Source organism: Clarias gariepinus, chromosome 6, assembly GCF_024256425.1.
Source record: "Clarias gariepinus isolate MV-2021 ecotype Netherlands chromosome 6, CGAR_prim_01v2, whole genome shotgun sequence".
Lineage (NCBI taxonomy): Eukaryota > Metazoa > Chordata > Actinopteri > Siluriformes > Clariidae > Clarias > Clarias gariepinus.
Genome location: NC_071105.1, coordinates 38404548 through 38422646, shown reverse-complemented (window position 1 = coordinate 38422646; position 18099 = coordinate 38404548). Strand labels below are relative to the sequence as shown.

Here is an 18099-nt window from a genome sequence, read left to right as displayed (position 1 = left end):
AATTTGCCAGAAAGAATTACACAAAATACATTATTTATGGGTCTTTTATCTTCAGTGCTGGTAATACAGTGGGGCAAAAAAGTATTCAGTCAGCCACAAATTGTGCAAGTTCTCCCACTTAAAAAGATGAGAGAGGCCTGTAATTTTCTTTACCTCAACTATGAGAGAAAGAATAACAAAAGAAAGACACCTAAAATAAAAGACACCTGTCCACAACCTCAAACAGTCACACTCCAAACTTCACTATGGCCAAGACCAAAGAGCTGTCCACTTGTAGAAAGTTCCCCCATCATACTGCAAGAAAGGCCAACCAGACAACTGAGGATAATCCTACAGAAGTTTTTTTATTCAGTGGATTTGTTACTGACATTGTCACAAGATGGAAAACACATATACATTCTAGTATTGTCTACCTACACATTATATTGCTTATTTGAACCACCTACCACACATTTAACCTTTAAGTAACTTCGTAAAAGAATACATGTACCTTGATTACCTGCATGCAGTGTATCATACGGTATGGCCGAAAATATACAGGACTAAAAATATACAGTACAGCCATCTCGAATGCACATTTGCATTTGTCAGTGAGGCATAGCTCCAGACAGACATGTTCTAATGAACCCAGTAGTGAAAAGAAACCTGTGTTGTGCAGTCATTGTTGGAAATCTTTCTCAACGGAGAAAAAAGTATTCATAGTTGAGTATTATTTCCGCTCCGGTTGTGAATGTGAGCCAAAGTGTTGCTGCACAATTCCTCCCCTTACTCATCCAATTCATCCGATCTAACACCACCTGATGCCTACTTGTGGGGAGCGTGTACTACTGTGAAGATCCGCCGAGAACTGCGAATCTGTGTGAACAATGTGAACACTGTCTACAATGAGGCAATGCTCACACACTTGTAATACCTACATTACGCACTAATACACGCTAATAGTGTGCATGTTAGTTTCTTTAGAAATAATTTCAGTATTGCATATTTTGGTGCATAATGTATGTATGATGGTATATAGTGCCTGATAATCCTCAAAAACTTGAATCATAACATTGTAAAACAAACAAACAAATAAAAAACAAACAAGCAAACAAAGAAACAAACAAACTAAAAATTATGTTGTGGGTTTCTAACATATATAGGGCAAATGTATTAACATTATATAAACAAATAATTTAACAATTATGCTACCAAACAGGAAGGATGTCTACAGTAAAAACTTGGATTGTGTATATATGGCATAAAAAAGAATAGGATCTCAGGCGATTTGTTCCACAACCCTCCTAAAAATCAATAATAAATATAATAATTAATATAATAATAATAATAATAATAATAATAATAATAATAATAATAATAATAAAATCATACTTTATAATATTATATGATAATAATCAATCAAAATAGGAAGTAAAAATGTAACAAATTAACCTGCACTTTACCTTTGAAAAGAATCCAGACAGCAGTATTTTTATTAGTGTGTGTTTGTGTGCGTATACGTGTTCATGTGTGTGTGTGTGCGTGTGTGTGTGTGTTTGGTTGCATGTACATGTGTGAATGCGAGAGGAGAGGAGAAAGGAGGAGTTACTGTGTAGGACACACACACACACACACACACACACGCACACACATACACTCTAACGGAAACACTGCTCTGTCATGATTCTTTTCAAAAGTAAAGTGCAGGTTAATTTGTTTTATTTTAACTTTACAGCAGTGATTTTATTAGTATATAATGGAATCTTTGCTGTCTGACAAAGAGGGAGACTCTGAAAATTAAATCTTAAACAAGGAACCTCCTCAATGTGACTTTGCTTTTGCTTGGCGCGCACACATGTGGTCACACTCTTATAATAAACAGTACACACTCACTGGATGTTGACTATATGAGTGACAGGTGCACTGAGACTGAGCATGGAAAATGATTGGCTCAGCTTGGCAGACAAAGCGCTAGCGTACTACTCGTATATCAAGACCTCGCTTATTTATTAAGTAAAAAATTTATTTTAATATTTTGCCTGTCTTGCAAAATGCCTGCAGGCCGAGGTACTCACAATCCAAGGTTCTGCAGCTTAAATGCAAAATGAGATACAGTGAATCCTCGGATTGCGAGTAACGCGGTTTGCAAGTGTTCAGCAAGATGAGCAAAGATTTTTAATACATTTTGACTTGGTTTATGAGTACTAAGTACATGATCACAACTAAGCTAATGGTTTTCTCTCTTTTGCGCTGTCGATTTGTGGGTAATCGTCTCGCCTGCTGGGTCTTAGTGTGCGTTAACTATAACACTGTGACCAGGTGTGTGCGTGTAAAGTCTCTTTTATTTTGTGTTTGTATGTGTGTGTACACCACGTGTCTACTGTTTAACACACGTGTGCGCGAGTGTAAAGCAAAAGAAAGTCTCATTAGAGAGGTTAAAGCATGCAGTGATTCAGTGATGCAGTGATGCGATATGTGCACACGCGCATCATTGGACACCATGCTTCTTCACACACTCCTCCTCCTCTCTCCTTCACACACACACACATATACACTCTAACAAAGACACTACTCTGTCGTGATTTTTTTAAAGTGCAGGTCAATTTGTTTTACTTTTACTTTACAGCAGTGAGTCCGTTAGTGTGCGTGCACACTCAAATTTGTTTCAAGATCTTCCTTGTTCATTTTCCAGATGAGGGTGTGTGTATGTCCTGTAGTCTCCGGCCAATATCAGTGCAGCATCCCAGTGTTGTGTCTGGTTCTGTGTAAACGTCTCATACAGCTCAATTAAAGCAGTGTCCATGGCATAAGGTGAATGTTATGATCAATGTTAACTCCTGTGGATGTGACTCCCACCAACCTGGAGCTACCGACTTCCCCAATTCCATCAGTTGTTAATCATTTTAAATAACTAAAAACTAACTTAAAAAACAAGGACAAGGAAAAACAGGTTGGAGCAGTCATCATTGCAGCCGACCTCACCGGTCCCATCTTGGAATATGTGTTGGTCAGAAGTTTTTTCAGCTCTGTGAGGTGGACCATAAGCATTGACAGACTAAGTTCAGATCCTCACTGTGTCTCTGTGCAACATCAAGGCAAGCAGTTTCAACAGGGATTTTTTTTTTTTTTTTTTTTTTGTCATAGATCTCGACACAGGAAATCTGCGTGACTAAACCTGTAAAATTTCATCCGATGCCACAGTGAAGAAACTAACCAGAAAGGGTTGAGAGAAACACACCAAGTCAAACAGAAAAAAAAGAAGAGAGAGAGAGAAGAGTGTACATCTAAAAGAAGGTAAAATAGACCATGCATATACATATTTTTTCATTTTAACTAAATGACTATATAAACTAAGTGGATTAAATAATTAAGGAGATACTGTGGTGTAGGTGTACATTATGTAAAGATCCTTGTTCAAAGCAAAAGTGTACTTGTGCAAAATGGTGAAATCTACTGAAAGTCTAAAGTTTAAGCTTTTAAACATGCTCAGTTATGAAGAGTAAACATCTTAAACTGATAAAAATTTAGGTGATGTAAAGTTTTACTGTTTTACTTACTGTACCAATAAAGTAAGAAATATAACAAGCGCTGTGCTGTACAGATCAGATTAGAGTTTGTGCCTTCTTTGTTTTTTTCTGCATAATAATTGCATTAATCTTCAGACACATTTGGATAAATAGTGCTAGCTACTGTACAATAGTTTATATATTCTAAATTACCAAGCAAGATGCAAGTGTGGGCATATCAAACATCATGTCAAACAAGCAAGACTCGAGCCTGGGTCACTGAAGATTATCTACAGTATATTGTGAACAAAATTCTAATGCTAGTGCAAGATAACACAACTGAACATGCAGGAAATACAACTAATGTGAGACAAGAAGCAAAGCTGGGGTATGTCATACTGTAGGCACTGGGCTGAGACTCGGCATTAAACCTTGCCTAACCCTGGGTCGGGACCTGGTGTGGGCATTAAACCACTTTACCTTATCATGCTGACTGATTTTTTTTTTATTTTTTGGTTCACAGATTAAAAACCCAGAGGTGCTTTAAAGATGGCCAGCGCTCCTGTTCCGCTTACTAATGTAGAAAGTGGCTTCGCCCACGTCACTCAAGTTGTTTCTTCAACAGCAGGACAAAATCCGTCTCAGATGATCAGTCCACTGCAAAAATTTCTGAAAGGAGAACCCAAAGCACTGGGAGTAAGATACACAATGACATCACAACGGAAATAAATAAATAAATAAATTAATTAATAATTAAAAGCCTACTTTAGATTTAAATGTCTAAAAAAAATGCAACAATTAACTTATATTAACATTCTTTTACAAGAAGACCTTTTTGTGTGTGATTTTTCATATTAAAATGATTAATATATAAACAATTTAACATCTTATGTATATATATATACATAAATATGGTTAAAAATGGAATGGTTATTATGTACTAATGAAATAACTATACATTCTTTACATTTAATAGATCATCTACTAATCATGTACTATAAACTATAAAGGCACTGTAACTGGAAATAAGACAAAAAAATTTTTATGAATTTAAAGTTCAAACAGATCCTTTCTATTGGTACTTTCACTGTGTACAGGAGTAAGCCTGGATACTCTGACCAGAAACACAGCAGTGTGTTGTGTATCTGGTCCTCTAAATCATTATTAAAAATCTTTAACAGTTCTCTGATTAGATTAGACCAGAAAATAATCAGTACCCTCACCTTTAGCCCTCGATACCCTGTCCCACATCCAACACTTTCAACCTTTAACTTTCCATCTATAGACGTGGTTTAACATCCCACACAGTGACGTGAATCATCGTTAAGAGGTCAGCAACGTTACTTGCATCATTTGTAATTGGTCATACATTTTTGTCTCATTGATGTAAATGGGTGCATTTGTTGATTTGTTTTTTCACTACAAATGCATTGCATTAATACAAAATAAATATATATATATATATATATATATATATATATATATATATATATATATACACACTACCGTTCAAAAGTTTTAGAACACTTTCTAACTCCATGATGGTTCCTTATTTTTATTTCTTTCTACATTGTAAAGGAATGCTGAAGGCGTCCAAAAAATGCATTAATCTCCTTTGAACAGTTAATGGTGAGATGTTTCTGCTACTTTTGCTCTGTAAAGACTTCATAACGCCTCTAATCTGAGGTGTTGTTAATTGGTAATTTTTTCAGGCTGATAACTCTAAATGAACTTCTCGTCTGTGGCAGATGTAGGTTTTGGCCTCGCCCTCCTGGGACGGCCTTCATGAGAGCCAGTTTCATTATGGTGCTTGACGGATTTTGCAAATGCACTTGACAATACCGTTCTTACAAGAAGTATTACAAAAAGGCTGTTATTAGCTAATCCCATATGTGTTATTTTATAGTTTTGAAATCCCCATTATTGTTGTAGAATGAAGAAAATTCATCACTAAACAAAAACAAAGAAATTTGCAAGTGTTCTAAAACTTTTGAATGTTAGTGTGTGTGTATATATATATATATATATATATATATATATATATATATATATTTATATATATATAATTTTTATAAATATATATATATATATGTGTGTGTGTGTGTATGTGTGTGTGTGTGTGTGTGTGTGTGTGTGTGTGTGTGTGTATGTTTAAACAACAGACTGTTCAAATAATGATTGGTGTGATGTCGATACTGTTTGGTATCGTGATTGGAGTCGATTCTTATCCCCTCAGCATGTACACTGGAGTCGTATTCTGGGGCTCACTGTTCGTAAGTGTTTTTCAGTTTTACCGGCTTAAATATCATTTCTTTCTTTTTTTTATGTCAGTGTCATTAAAAATAAAATGAATAAATCTTTATTTGCAGCACATCAGCGCTGGTTCTCTGGCTGTTGCAGCAAGCAATAAACTTAATACCTGTGTGGTACGTCAAACTTTAATATATTAACTTAATATATTTTCCCATCATTTTAACTATGATTCTTGAAATCTTTAAATGGTCATGTTTAAACTGTCAGAATTAAAATGAAGGTATATGCGCTCCATTCTTTACTAGATGTTTTGCACGCCTATCTACCTCCACAAGTGATGTGAGCTTACGATATTAAAGAATCCCAAAATTTCTTTTTTAATATTTTCATGCAGCAGTATGAAATGTTGACAAGTTGCAAATAGCACAGTCAACAAATGCATCAAAATGAACTAGTTCACATTCATGTGTCACAATTTAGAATGTTTCTTTTAATAGAGCCTAAACAAGGCTATATTTATTTCTTCAGCAAAGGTGCAAGCAACATGGGTTGACTGCAGTCACACAATCACTTCTCTAACAGAACCCTGGGCTTGATCTAGTAGCTTCTATTAGGATTTAGTTTCTAGAATTTGTATGGATCCTGACTTTGAGCTGGTTTGATTCTGATGTCTGTTTTAATGTTCTGTTGTTCTATCAGGTAAGGGTCACGATGGTTCTGAATATTATTACTACAGTAGCTTCAGGATTCGCCATCATCGCCTTCTCCCTGGATTTGACGTTTGGGCCGTACCGAATTATCTGCTCCTACTATACTGGCGTTCATAGTTGCCACATGCCTTCTATTGAAGTGGTATGATGAATTTTTGTATTAATAGTTTAGCATGAGGCATGATGAACAAAAATGTAAATATGTTTTTCGTAAATAAGGATTTTCATTTCAGAGTCGTACCAGTGGAATCATTGGTGTTTTGCTGGTTTTCTCTGTGCTCCAGTTTGCCATCTCTATCGTAATTTCAGCCTTCACCTGCAAAGCTACCTGCAGCGATCAACCTACTGTAGGGAACTTTTATTTTATTTTATTTCATTTTAGGATAAGATTTAGATCCTTACATTACAGGAAGAAAGTTGTTGTCAACCTGTCTTGTAAAAATGTGTGAGAGCACAAAGTAAAGTAAAAATTTCTGTAACACTCTGTATGTTCTGTATGTTGTCAACCTTAAGCTGACTGAAGAATATTAGGCACAATCATATACAGTAAGCTTCTGGTAACCACACTGCAATAACCCAGGTGTGTTCTTCATCCTTCAGCGGGTTGAGAAATTGATAAAAAGGCTCTTACCTGAAAAAAAAAAAAAAAAATATATATATATATATATATATATATATATATATATATATATAGGCAATATAACAATTTAACAAGCAGCATTTTTGTGTATCTTTTTAATTTATTTATTTATTTATTTTTACATTTATTTTGTGTATTTTAGACTAGCGTCCCCCGTCATTGACAGGAAAATAATTTTTAGTAATATTTTAAAGAATAAAGCTCTTAATAAGCGGATCAGCTTTAATGCAATCAGTGATATAATTATTTCCGGTTAAAGGTCATGTACATGTCTGCCTCTCGTCCTGTATGGCAAAACTCTCTGCTTAACTTAAAATAATAATTTAAAGAAATTACATTTTATGAGGTTGAGTTATGATAAGTCTTGTGGTTTGTTTATGCTAGGTTGTACTTCTTTCGTCGTCACCCAAATACACTCCCAAAAAAAGTTTGTCCTAAATACAACTCCAGCCGGTTAAAATTCACTTATACCACTTCAGTGCTGTTATTTCAGTGGTACTGTAAGAATATTAACTAATCTCAGTAAAAATATTCATTTTAGCTTGTCTAATTAATATCTATTGGTATTTATAGCTGAATGTCATCAATATGATTCCAAACCTTGAAAATCAAGTACCTGTGGCCGGTTCCACTCCAGCTCATCAAGCACCACTGGTAAGAGAAACCTGCAGTATGTCTTTATGAAACTGAGGCGCTCAAAATCACATAAAAAAAATGTTGAAGATGTTGGGTTATTAATCGAGTGAAATCTCACCCTTCTGTGTTTGGTCAAAATCACTCTGGAATAGGCTCAATCTGACCTCATCAGAATACATGACTTTTTCCATCACTCCAAAGTCCAATCCTTATGTTTTTTTTTTTTCACTATCAAATATAGCTTTGATTTCCACTGTCAATTGCATATTAACATTTAAATGATCTTGATGTTGTTTTTAGACCAAATTTCTTTAAAGAAGTTGGAAGTTCATCACAGGTTTTAATAATGTGCTTGACAGTTGTTAACCCAATTCCACTAATTTCAAAACTCCTTAAGATGTTGTTGCTTGATGCAGGACAGTAAAATTAGTAGTGACTTTTTTGGCCAGGTAGTGTATATAAACACTTATTTATAAAGGTTTTAGGAGTGTAAATTATTTCGCCCAACCTAAATAAACCATTTCATATATATATATATATATATATATATATATATATATATATATACTGTATATAGTTCTACAAAAGTAAAGTTTGAATAATATTTTTGCTGATAATATGCATGTGTTAATACATAAATCAAGAAAAATTGTCGTTAGTTCATGGTTTTCTTTTAGCCCTTCCCAAAGATCACCTCCTCAGCAGGCATTTTTTAGTATTTGTTTTTTAGACCATTATTAAGCATAGGTGCGAATAAATATGCCATTAAAAAAATTATAATTAATTAATTAATTCTCTTTTTATACAGGGGGACAGTACAATGAACGCTGTGGCCATGAGCAGTCCAACACTGGAAGGTTCTCCCGTGGACAGCAAGAAAAGCCAAACAGACCATGTTGAATAATTCTAAATAAAAAAATATATATTTGTTTTACCTATAATAATTTAGTAATAAATTACCTATTATGTAACACTGTTCCTCAACACAACATGTAAAACAATCAGACATACGTTCTTATTACATATCACACTGATTATTGTAACAGCTAAACACACATGCAACATTTGAATCACATCTATTTCTTTAACAGATAAATGTACACTGATTACATGTATGCATACAATATTCTGAATAATTTTTATAGTATATAAATCTTATGGCAAAGTACATTTTACTACAAAATGTATGTGCTTTTTATGAAACTTCACACTTTGGATTTTTTTTTTCGCCCCACAACCCATAGAAATGTTGGCTATTGCTCTCCCTCTCTCTCTCTCTCTCTCTCTATCTATCTATCTCTCTCTCTCTCTTTCTCCACTGCAATGAACTCCAAAAACGTCTGGAATTTCATCGAGTGGAAGAGGGATGCTCAGAAACGCATTAAGCAAAAAAAGTGGTATAAAGTTACCCAACAGCAATGTGAAAGATGCAGGAGAGCAAAGCTGTAATTGAAAATCAGGGTTATTCCACCAAATACTAATTTCTTAATGTTCTTTAGCCAAAGCATTTACACAATTTGTTTACAAATTATTTTCATTTTGTTTTACTTAAGTTATTAAAGCTCTGCAAATACTAAATGATCTTGGGTTATTATATGTGTTGTAATGTCAGTTCCTTTAAATATACACTCTAAAAAAAAAAGTAGTTTTGAATTTTGGATATAGATTAAATATTATCAGCAGGGATGAGAGGTACTTGGTGCACCCACTGTCCTCCGAGTGTGTTACGCCGCCCCCAACGGTGCATGAGCGATCAGTTCAAAAAGATGCGGTTGGTTGGTATCACATTATTCAGAGGAAACATAGTAATTAATGTCAAGGCGCCCCTAGTGTGATGGGGAGGAATTGGACACAGCTAAATTGGGGAGAAAATCAGAAAACATATATACTGTATATATATATATATATATATATATATATATATATATATATATACATACATGAAATCTATTGCAGGGCACTCACTCTTCTCACACACTTCGGGCACGCCAATTATCTACATGTCTTTGGACTATGGGAGGAAACCAGTGTACCTGGGGAAACCCACCAAACACTGGGAGAATATGGGAAAATGAGAACATGGCAGGAATCAAACTTGGCTGGGAATTGAATCTGCAATCCTAGATTTTGGATGTTGGAAAGGTCATCTAACAGGAAGTGAGTTATTTCTTAACTATTAACCATTTGATTTTTAAATGGGACTAACTTCATTTAAGCAGATTTTTTTAAAAAAACTAAGTACAGTATAACGAATTGTCAGAAAATATGTTGTGAATATTTTCTATGGGATACAATGGTGTGAAAATGCAAAATAATTTATTTTTTATGGCACATTTGGAGAATGTACAAACTGGTCTTTATTATTCATCATTTATTTATTATTTCAGCCCACAAATCACTGTTTACAGCTGTTTTTTTTTCTTATTGCTTTCCTGTTGCTGTGGCTGTAAAGGTTACTCCAGGTCATGTTTTCTAGGCAACATGTTTTGATGTGTTCTGTTCTTATGGGAATGCAGTGCATCGGCTCTGTGAGGAGGAACAAAAACAGGAGTAGGTTGTGCTCAGATTCTGTCTGCAGCTCTGTGTCATGTTTATTACATCTTTACATTAGACAACGGCTTTTGCCAGACTGGAATGGTAAAAATCAGGATTGATTTCATTTAACGGCATACTGAAGATACAAAAGCACAGAAGAAGGAGAGAGAAATACAGGCAAAGAGAGGAAGAACTGTAAAAAGGAGGTAAAATTAAACCCTGTATTTACTGAACTTAATTATTTTGCATAAAAAATGCTTTGAAATTACCCTTTTGTATCCTGTAAATGTACCTTTAATGGCAACATTGTATTTTAGTGTAAATAAAATGGCCAATAGATAGATAGATAGATAGATAGATAGATAGATAGATAGATAGATAGATAGATAAGAAGTATATACACAATGTGTCTTCCTTTGTAACACTAAGATGAATATAAAAAAGACCTGCGATAAGTGCATAGTCATTGTTCTTTAAGTGAATTGACTACAGTATGCATATTTCTTAGCTGTGAATGAACCAGCTGAGATTCTCCATGCCAACTTGGCTGGAACCTGCTATAGGCACCAGGGTTGCATTGAGCATAATAAAATTAGCCATGGCTGCAGAATCTCAGTATGACAACTGGATCAGTGTTTGGTGGCTAGCAGGTTGGTCCTGAGTGAGCTTGAATTTAGCTTGGATGACATTGAGGAACATTACATGAGTGCCAGACTGCAGCTTGACAAGACCTTTTTGCCAAGGAGGTGGGGTGTTCTAGGGTCAAGAGCAGACATAATTCTGACAAAGCATGGCATGGATCTGTAAATAATTCCGTTAAAGCAGATAATAATTTTGCCCATAGCATGGCATAAGTCAGGCATACCATGGCATTAAGGAGGGCATGATTCATACAGTACTATACTGGCAAGGGAGGGCCACCTTGTCGCCTCTGCAGGATGCTAGACTTTGCAGCAACTTAGACCTCCTCCTGACCTCCTCCTGGAGGTCTGTTGCAAGAAGCCAGTCTATTAACTTTAACTTTTCTTTGAAATTTGGTGCTAGAAGCCACCTAGTTGGCCCCATCGCAAGTACCTTGCATTCAGTGCAGTTGTCTTTCTTAGAGCTCAATATTGGGAGTTGCCCTAAGCACTATGGCCTTCTCCTGCTCCTGCTTAGTCACTGGCCATTACATTGAATGCTGCAGTGAGATAGGGAGATGTACATGTAAAGGGCTCAGCCCTATGAGTTTGGAAACCATAATAAAACCCAATGGCTGTTAAAAATAAATAAATAAATAAATAAATGAATTAATAAATAAATAATAATAATAATAATAAAAGGATCGCCTGTCCACGTATGGGACTGGATGTAGACTAGTAGACTACAGAGTAATTTTTTAAGGTCTAAATAAAGTTAAGATTTAGTAATATTACAAGTAGTAAGTTCTAATAATCTTCAATAAGAGTAATATTACATTTAAAATATAATACTTCTAGTAAGTACTAGTACTAGTAAGTCTAGTAACAATTACTTAGCCTAATGATTCCCTGATTTTATTATTTCACTCACTTATTATTATTATAATAATAATAATAATAATTATTATTATTATTGTTGTTGTTGTTGTTGTTGTTGCTGACAATGATGATTATGTTTTTACTATGTTTAAAAGAGGAAAAAACACACAGAAGATGGCCAGCGCTCCTATACCGCTGAATAATGTAGGAGGTGGCTACACCATCGTCACCCAGGTTATTCCCTCATCAACAGCTGGGACTACAGTGGAACCAAATTCCTCTCGGGTGCAAAGCCCGCTGCAGAAGTTTCTGAAAGGAGAACCAAAAGCACTGGGAGTAAGTTACACAGCTACAGCACCAATGAATGAATGAATGAACTAGCCTGCATTATATATAAATCTATTTGTGTGTACACAAACGTATTTTAACCCACAGACTGTCCAAATAATGATTGGTTTATTGACAATATTGTTTGGAATCGTGATGGCGGTCCATCCTTGGACCATCAGCGTGTACTCTGGAGTCGTATTCTGGGGCTCACTGCTTGTAAGTGTTCTTCACCTTCAATGGTTTGAATATAATTACATTCTCAGATTCATAAAAAAAAAATAATAATAAATAAAACCTTATTTGCAGCACATCATCGCTGGTTCTCTGGCTGTTGCAGCAAGCAACAAGCTTCATGCCTGTGCGGTATGTAATCACCAAGATGTTACTCTTAACCCCTTCATGTACAGCAGTGGGTGAAAAGTAACTAGGCATTAAAATTGTTAATAAAGTTCATATTTCAAATAGAAGTTTATTTAAACTAATTGTACATGTACTTTATTACTTAAGAAAATGCAAACAAATCTTTGAATTTCAACGTAGGCACCGGCCACATCTTCTTGCATCGTTCATTTATTATATCTCCAGACGAGAATATTTCCACACTTGATAGCATGCTGCAATGTTAGCTTGCTCCTGAACAGTCAAGCGGTCATCCAATTTAATTTTCGTTCTGCTCCCTATATACCACTAGTTATATATATTGTTGTGTTATATATAGTGTTGGCTCGCCAGGCTGAGTCTGCAAACGGGCTGTTTGAGAAGAAAATGTAAAAAAGTAAAAAACTCCACCTAGAGTTTAATACAGAGGGCTGAGCCTCTCTCTGCCTTGACCTTGACCCTGACGGTGGTCTTCCCAAAAAACATAACGTGCCCGTCCCTGCAGACACCATTCAGTCCTGGGGGAGAGTACACGTGGCACAAACACGTAGCAACTAACAAACATGTCACAAGGGTGCACAACAGTGAACAGACAGGACTGGAATAAATAAGGAAAGGAAAATAAAATAAGGAAAATCATTACACACGTAGACACACTAGGGGAGACAAAGCGACGGCTAAGTAATCCGGTGAGCCAGATCTTATTCCCCAGGGCTGAGATGGCTCAGGTGTGACAGAAACATGAATCATGAAATTAATCCAAATGTTTCATAATAATCAGTTAAAATATATATCTACCTATATACATATATATTTGTGAGAGTCAGAGATATTTGCGTTCACCACATGCTTTCAGGAAAGTGCCATGTGAGCTTACAATATCAATAAAAAACAAAGCATCTTTGCTAATATTTTCATGTAGCTTTTGGCTGTTGTTCTCTCAGGTGAAGGCTGCAATGGTGCTGAATATTATTAGCTTAATAGCTGCAGGAATCGCCATCATTTTCTTTTCTTTGGATTTGGTGATTGGGCCGTTGAGCAGACCCTGCTTCTCCCATGATGACTGGTATACCTGTGGCCCTAACGGAATTGCAGTGGTATGATTTATTTATTGATTGATTTATGTTTTAGCATGAGGCATGACAAAATAAAGGGGCCAGGGGTAGCTCAGTGGTTAAGGCATTGGACTACGGTTCGGAAGATCCCAGGTTCAAAGCCCACAACCACCAATTTGCCACTGTTGGGCCCTTGAGCGAGGCCCTTAACCCCTTAACTGCTCAGATGTGTAATGAGATAAAAATGTTGCTCTGATAAAAAATGAGATAAAAAAGTTGCTCTGGATAAGAGCGTCTGCCAAATGCCTAAATGTAAATAAAGACACCATTACATTGGTACCTCAGCATATGAATGTCAGCCTCTAAAATTTTCACAAGACATGAAATTTTGCACAGAATTTGAATACAAAAGCATACAAAGCGTTTTTAACTAAGTCGCGGGTATGTCTGGGAACCGGTTAGAACTTGTTTGCATTAGCGGAAAGTCAAGCAAAGCAGGCATAAGTAGTTACATTTTGGATGTTTTTATATGCAAAAAATGTTTATAGTGTTTGAAATTTGTATATATTGGTAATATTTTTGGATGGCTGGCCAAAATATTTTGGTCCATTTCCTATAGGAAAATGCGTTTCACAATTTCGCCTTAACAACTCGCCTCTAAAGCGGATCACGTATGCCAAGGTACCAGTGTGTTTATTTGAAAATAAGCAAAATGACTAATAAAAGTGAGTGACTTTAAATGTCAGGATTTTTTTTTACATGAATTGGTCATGATGGATTTTTTTCAGAGCCGTACCAATGGAATCACTGGTGTTCTGCTGGTTTTCTCTCTGCTCCATTTTGTCATCTCTATCATAATTTCAGCCTTTACCTGCAAAGCTACATGCTCCTATCAACCTACTGTAAGCAACATTTTATTTTATTTATTTTAGATTCAGATTTTCTATTGCGTAAGATTACGAGACATTCTGTTTGAGTTCTTGAAAGCAACCAGTGTTGATGGGACATTAACTACTGCCACCTTAATATCTACAGCGGGGAAAAGATTTATCCCCATTTAAAATAATTACATTTTATTGCTTTGCAGCCTGAAAAGAAGACAGACACAGTTTTTTTATTACTGTTTAATCGAGTTGTATTTACACAGTGTAACTTTTAACATCCAAGTAAAATATATAACACCACCATGTCAGAAAGAATTTTAAAAAATCAATCACTTATTTAAAAAGGTCACCCCTATCTAAAAATTATCATAACTTTCTCAATGGCACACAAGGGCATTTTACTTTCTCTTGTAATCAGCTCTGGTCATTTTGATTAGCTGCGTTGGTTGACACAACACAAACCCTCCCTGGATCAGGAGGTCGCGCCAAACTCGATGGAAAGAGCCAAGAGGAAACTAGTCACAAAAGCTACCAAGAGGCCTACAGCCACTCTGAAGTAGTTGCAGGAATTTACGACAAAAAGTGGTCATTGTGTGCATGTGACAACAGGATCACAAATTCTTAACAAATGTGGCATGGGAGCGTTACAAGACAAAGTCATTAAGCTTTTTAAAACGCACCTTGTACATTCTGAGGCCACATGGAAAAAGATGTTATGGTCAGATAAGAGTAAAATTGTATTATTTCACAACACCAAACAATATGTCTGGTGGAAGTCCAATACCACTTACCATTCCTACAGTAAAGCATGGGAGTAATAATATCCTGTTATAGGGGTGTTTCTCTGCAGGAGGGACTGAAGCACTTGTCAGGATAAAAGAAAAATGGAGCAAAATTAAATCAAATTCTTAGTGAAAATCTGCTGCACTCTGCCAGAAAGTTGTTAAATGGAAGAAGAATTGCCTTTAAACATGACAATGACCCAAAGCACACAAGAAAACTGACCACAGAGTGGTTGAAGGAGAAAAAGGCCCAGACTAAAACCCCACTGAAAATCTATGCAATGACTTAAAGACTGCAGTCCACAAACTACCAAATGTACTAAAACAAATTAAATATAACTAATTTAGAGGGCGAATATTACAATGTCTGGATGTGCAAAGATTTGTGTGGCATTGAAAAGGTGAAGAATCAAGAACAATCTACTGGATTCCACTGTAACTTTAGGAAACAATTTAGAGTGTTGTTACTGTTGTGAACTTGTGTAAATATTGTCCAACTATGAAGCTCCGTTCATGTGTTGTATAGCTGAACATCATCAATGTGGTTCCGAACCCTGAGAGTGGTGTTCCTGTGGTCAGTTCCATCCCAGCTTATCAAGCACAACTGGTGAGATCACAGCATTGAAAGTTTAAAACCGCATTCATACAAAAATCTAATTTTTGTATTTTCATGTGTTTTTATTGATCAAAATATGAGTATGCTTGTTTGGATGAAAAGCACATTTTCTAAGAGTAAAATAATTGCTATTATATTGGCACTCATTAATAAAGCTTTATTAGTGTAAAATCAATTAATTTGATTAGTTTGTCATGCAAATGCAAATGCTTTCATTACAATGTGAAGATGAGATTAAAAACAGTGTAATCTCTCTCCTTTCCTAAACAGGGGCTCAGTGCAGTGAACGCTGTGTCCATGAGCGTTCCACCCATGGAAAGCCCTCCGGCATACTGCGAGAAAAGCCAACCAATCATATGAGAAAAATTCTAAATAAGACATTGTTCTTGTTACAGTAGCTGTTACTTAATCACACTTTATTAGGCCTATTACACATCACACTGCTTCTTTAAACAGCCTAACACTTAAAATAAAATATAATTAAACATTATCAGTGTGAATATTATATTATTTTGCAAGCAGATCTGTTGCGTAAGAACAGCCAAGCCACAGAGCATTAAAGAAGACCTATAATAAGTGCATTGCCATTGCTCTTTAAATGAAGTGACTATTGTATACATATTTATAACTAGTCTATTATGTATATTAAGTACATGTCGTTGATAGAAAAAGGGTTTGTAGAAATAGCTAAAGGGTGGAAGCTAAAAATAATCTGATCAGCTTTAATGTAATCAGTGATATTATGATTATTTCAGGTTAAAGCCCACGTACAGTACATATCTGTTTGCCTAAACTCTGTATTAAAATTTATTTATACCACTTTAGCGCTGTTACTTTAGAGGTGAAAATATGAACTAGGTGGAAAATGGCCTTTTCATAAGGCTAACAGAGCTAAGGGGGAATTCCACTAGACTAACAGAACGTTCAGGGCTAACATCAGAGCAAATAACACTAAACATGCTAACAGGGCTAAGCTCCAAACAAATCACACTTATCTAATGCTGAGACTGGTTTTTGGAGGTTAATCCATTTGCCTCCTTTTTAAGCTGGACAAGCTACTCCTCGAGCACTGCATTTTGCTCCAAGCTTGTGCAGCATGGCATAGGTTCACCTGGAAATTGAGCTCATTGTTGGTTAGCACACAGCTGTCAGTCTGGGGTTCTGCCTCACCCTGGACAACACCGCGCCTGGACCTCTTGATCCCTTCCCTCATGGTTGTTGACATGTCACCCTGAGCTCTGTCACACTATGTCTTGATTTGTGCACGTCTTATCATGAGCTGCCTTCGAAGCTCGGCTACGCTGATCGCTCACCTCTACAAGCCTATCTCCAGGGTGCTTTAGGAATCTCGTTTCTTTTTTGCTGGCGTGCTCTGCGATCACATGTCAATGTCACAGCCCACCCAAAAAATATTTAGAGGAGAACCTTCAGCTATGCCTTGACCTTGGTCTAACATTCTGTCACAATAAAAAAATTTTGCAGGCTGGGCATAGTTGCAGAAGTTAAGGTTTTTAGTTATAAAATGCAAACAAAACAGGAAGGTTTCATTAAAATAATCCAAGACAACTACGCACAATGGTGGCAACAAAAAAATGCTAATAAATTAGATGGGAGACAAACACAAAAGCCAGGTCTATTTACACAACTCCCCTAAGCAAGCTACATAGGTGCATTCTGGGAAATGAAGTCAGGTTGTTCCCCTCGTCAACAGCTAGGACTACAGTGGAACAAAATGTCTCCCAGATGCAAAACCCACTGCAGAAGTTCCTAAAAGTAGAAGTAGTACTTGGAGTACATTTTTGATGAAATGAGTAATTTAACGCGTTAAGTCCACCATTTAAGTACTCAGTTATTTAGTTATTTTTTTTAAAAATGTTATCCATTATTCAGAAAAGTTATGTAATCCGTAATAAACAACATGCATGAGGAATCACAAAGGAGTTTTTTATTTTCATTGTAATGTAACTGATTACTTTTTGAAGACAGTAATGTTGTAATCTACTGTAATTAGTTACTTTAAAAAAGTAATGTCCACCAACACTGGTTACAACGACAAAGTCATATGATAAAATGGAACTAATTAGAGTAAAGCAAGAAAGGGAGATATACATTGTACTGCTAAAAGTGCAGGAAGTAAAGTAAGCTCTTTTTTGTCTTTTAACAGGATGACAGCTCACTTTTTTATATTTTTGAATCAGTAAATATATTTGTTTGTTGTCTTTTTTAATGGCTTTCAGTTTTACGTTTCTAGTTTCGCATTCTAAATATTGTGCCTTTATAAGTCTTTATAATTTGT

The 18099-nt window shown here is 35.7% G+C and overlaps 2 protein-coding genes across 2 annotated transcripts; both read left to right on the top strand.

The window, feature by feature from the left end:
- Positions 1-3069: 3069 nt before the first annotated feature.
- Positions 3070-9345, top strand: LOC128526334 (membrane-spanning 4-domains subfamily A member 4A-like). Its single transcript, XM_053498091.1, has 8 exons — positions 3070-3273; positions 4009-4181; positions 5648-5758; positions 5855-5911; positions 6438-6590; positions 6682-6795; positions 7662-7742; positions 8533-9345. The coding sequence occupies exons 2-8, from the start codon at positions 4035-4037 to the stop codon at positions 8626-8628; spliced, it is 759 nt and encodes a 252-aa protein (XP_053354066.1). The 5' UTR covers positions 3070-3273; positions 4009-4034; the 3' UTR covers positions 8629-9345.
- Positions 9346-9710: 365 nt separating this feature from the next.
- Positions 9711-16374, top strand: LOC128526333 (membrane-spanning 4-domains subfamily A member 8-like). The gene is made up of 8 exons (XM_053498090.1): positions 9711-10465; positions 11914-12094; positions 12194-12304; positions 12395-12451; positions 13411-13563; positions 14310-14423; positions 15714-15794; positions 16074-16374. Exons 2-8 carry the CDS (start codon positions 11933-11935, stop codon positions 16161-16163), a joined length of 768 nt encoding a protein of 255 aa, XP_053354065.1. The 5' UTR covers positions 9711-10465; positions 11914-11932; the 3' UTR covers positions 16164-16374.
- The last annotated feature ends 1725 nt before the right edge of the window (positions 16375-18099 follow it).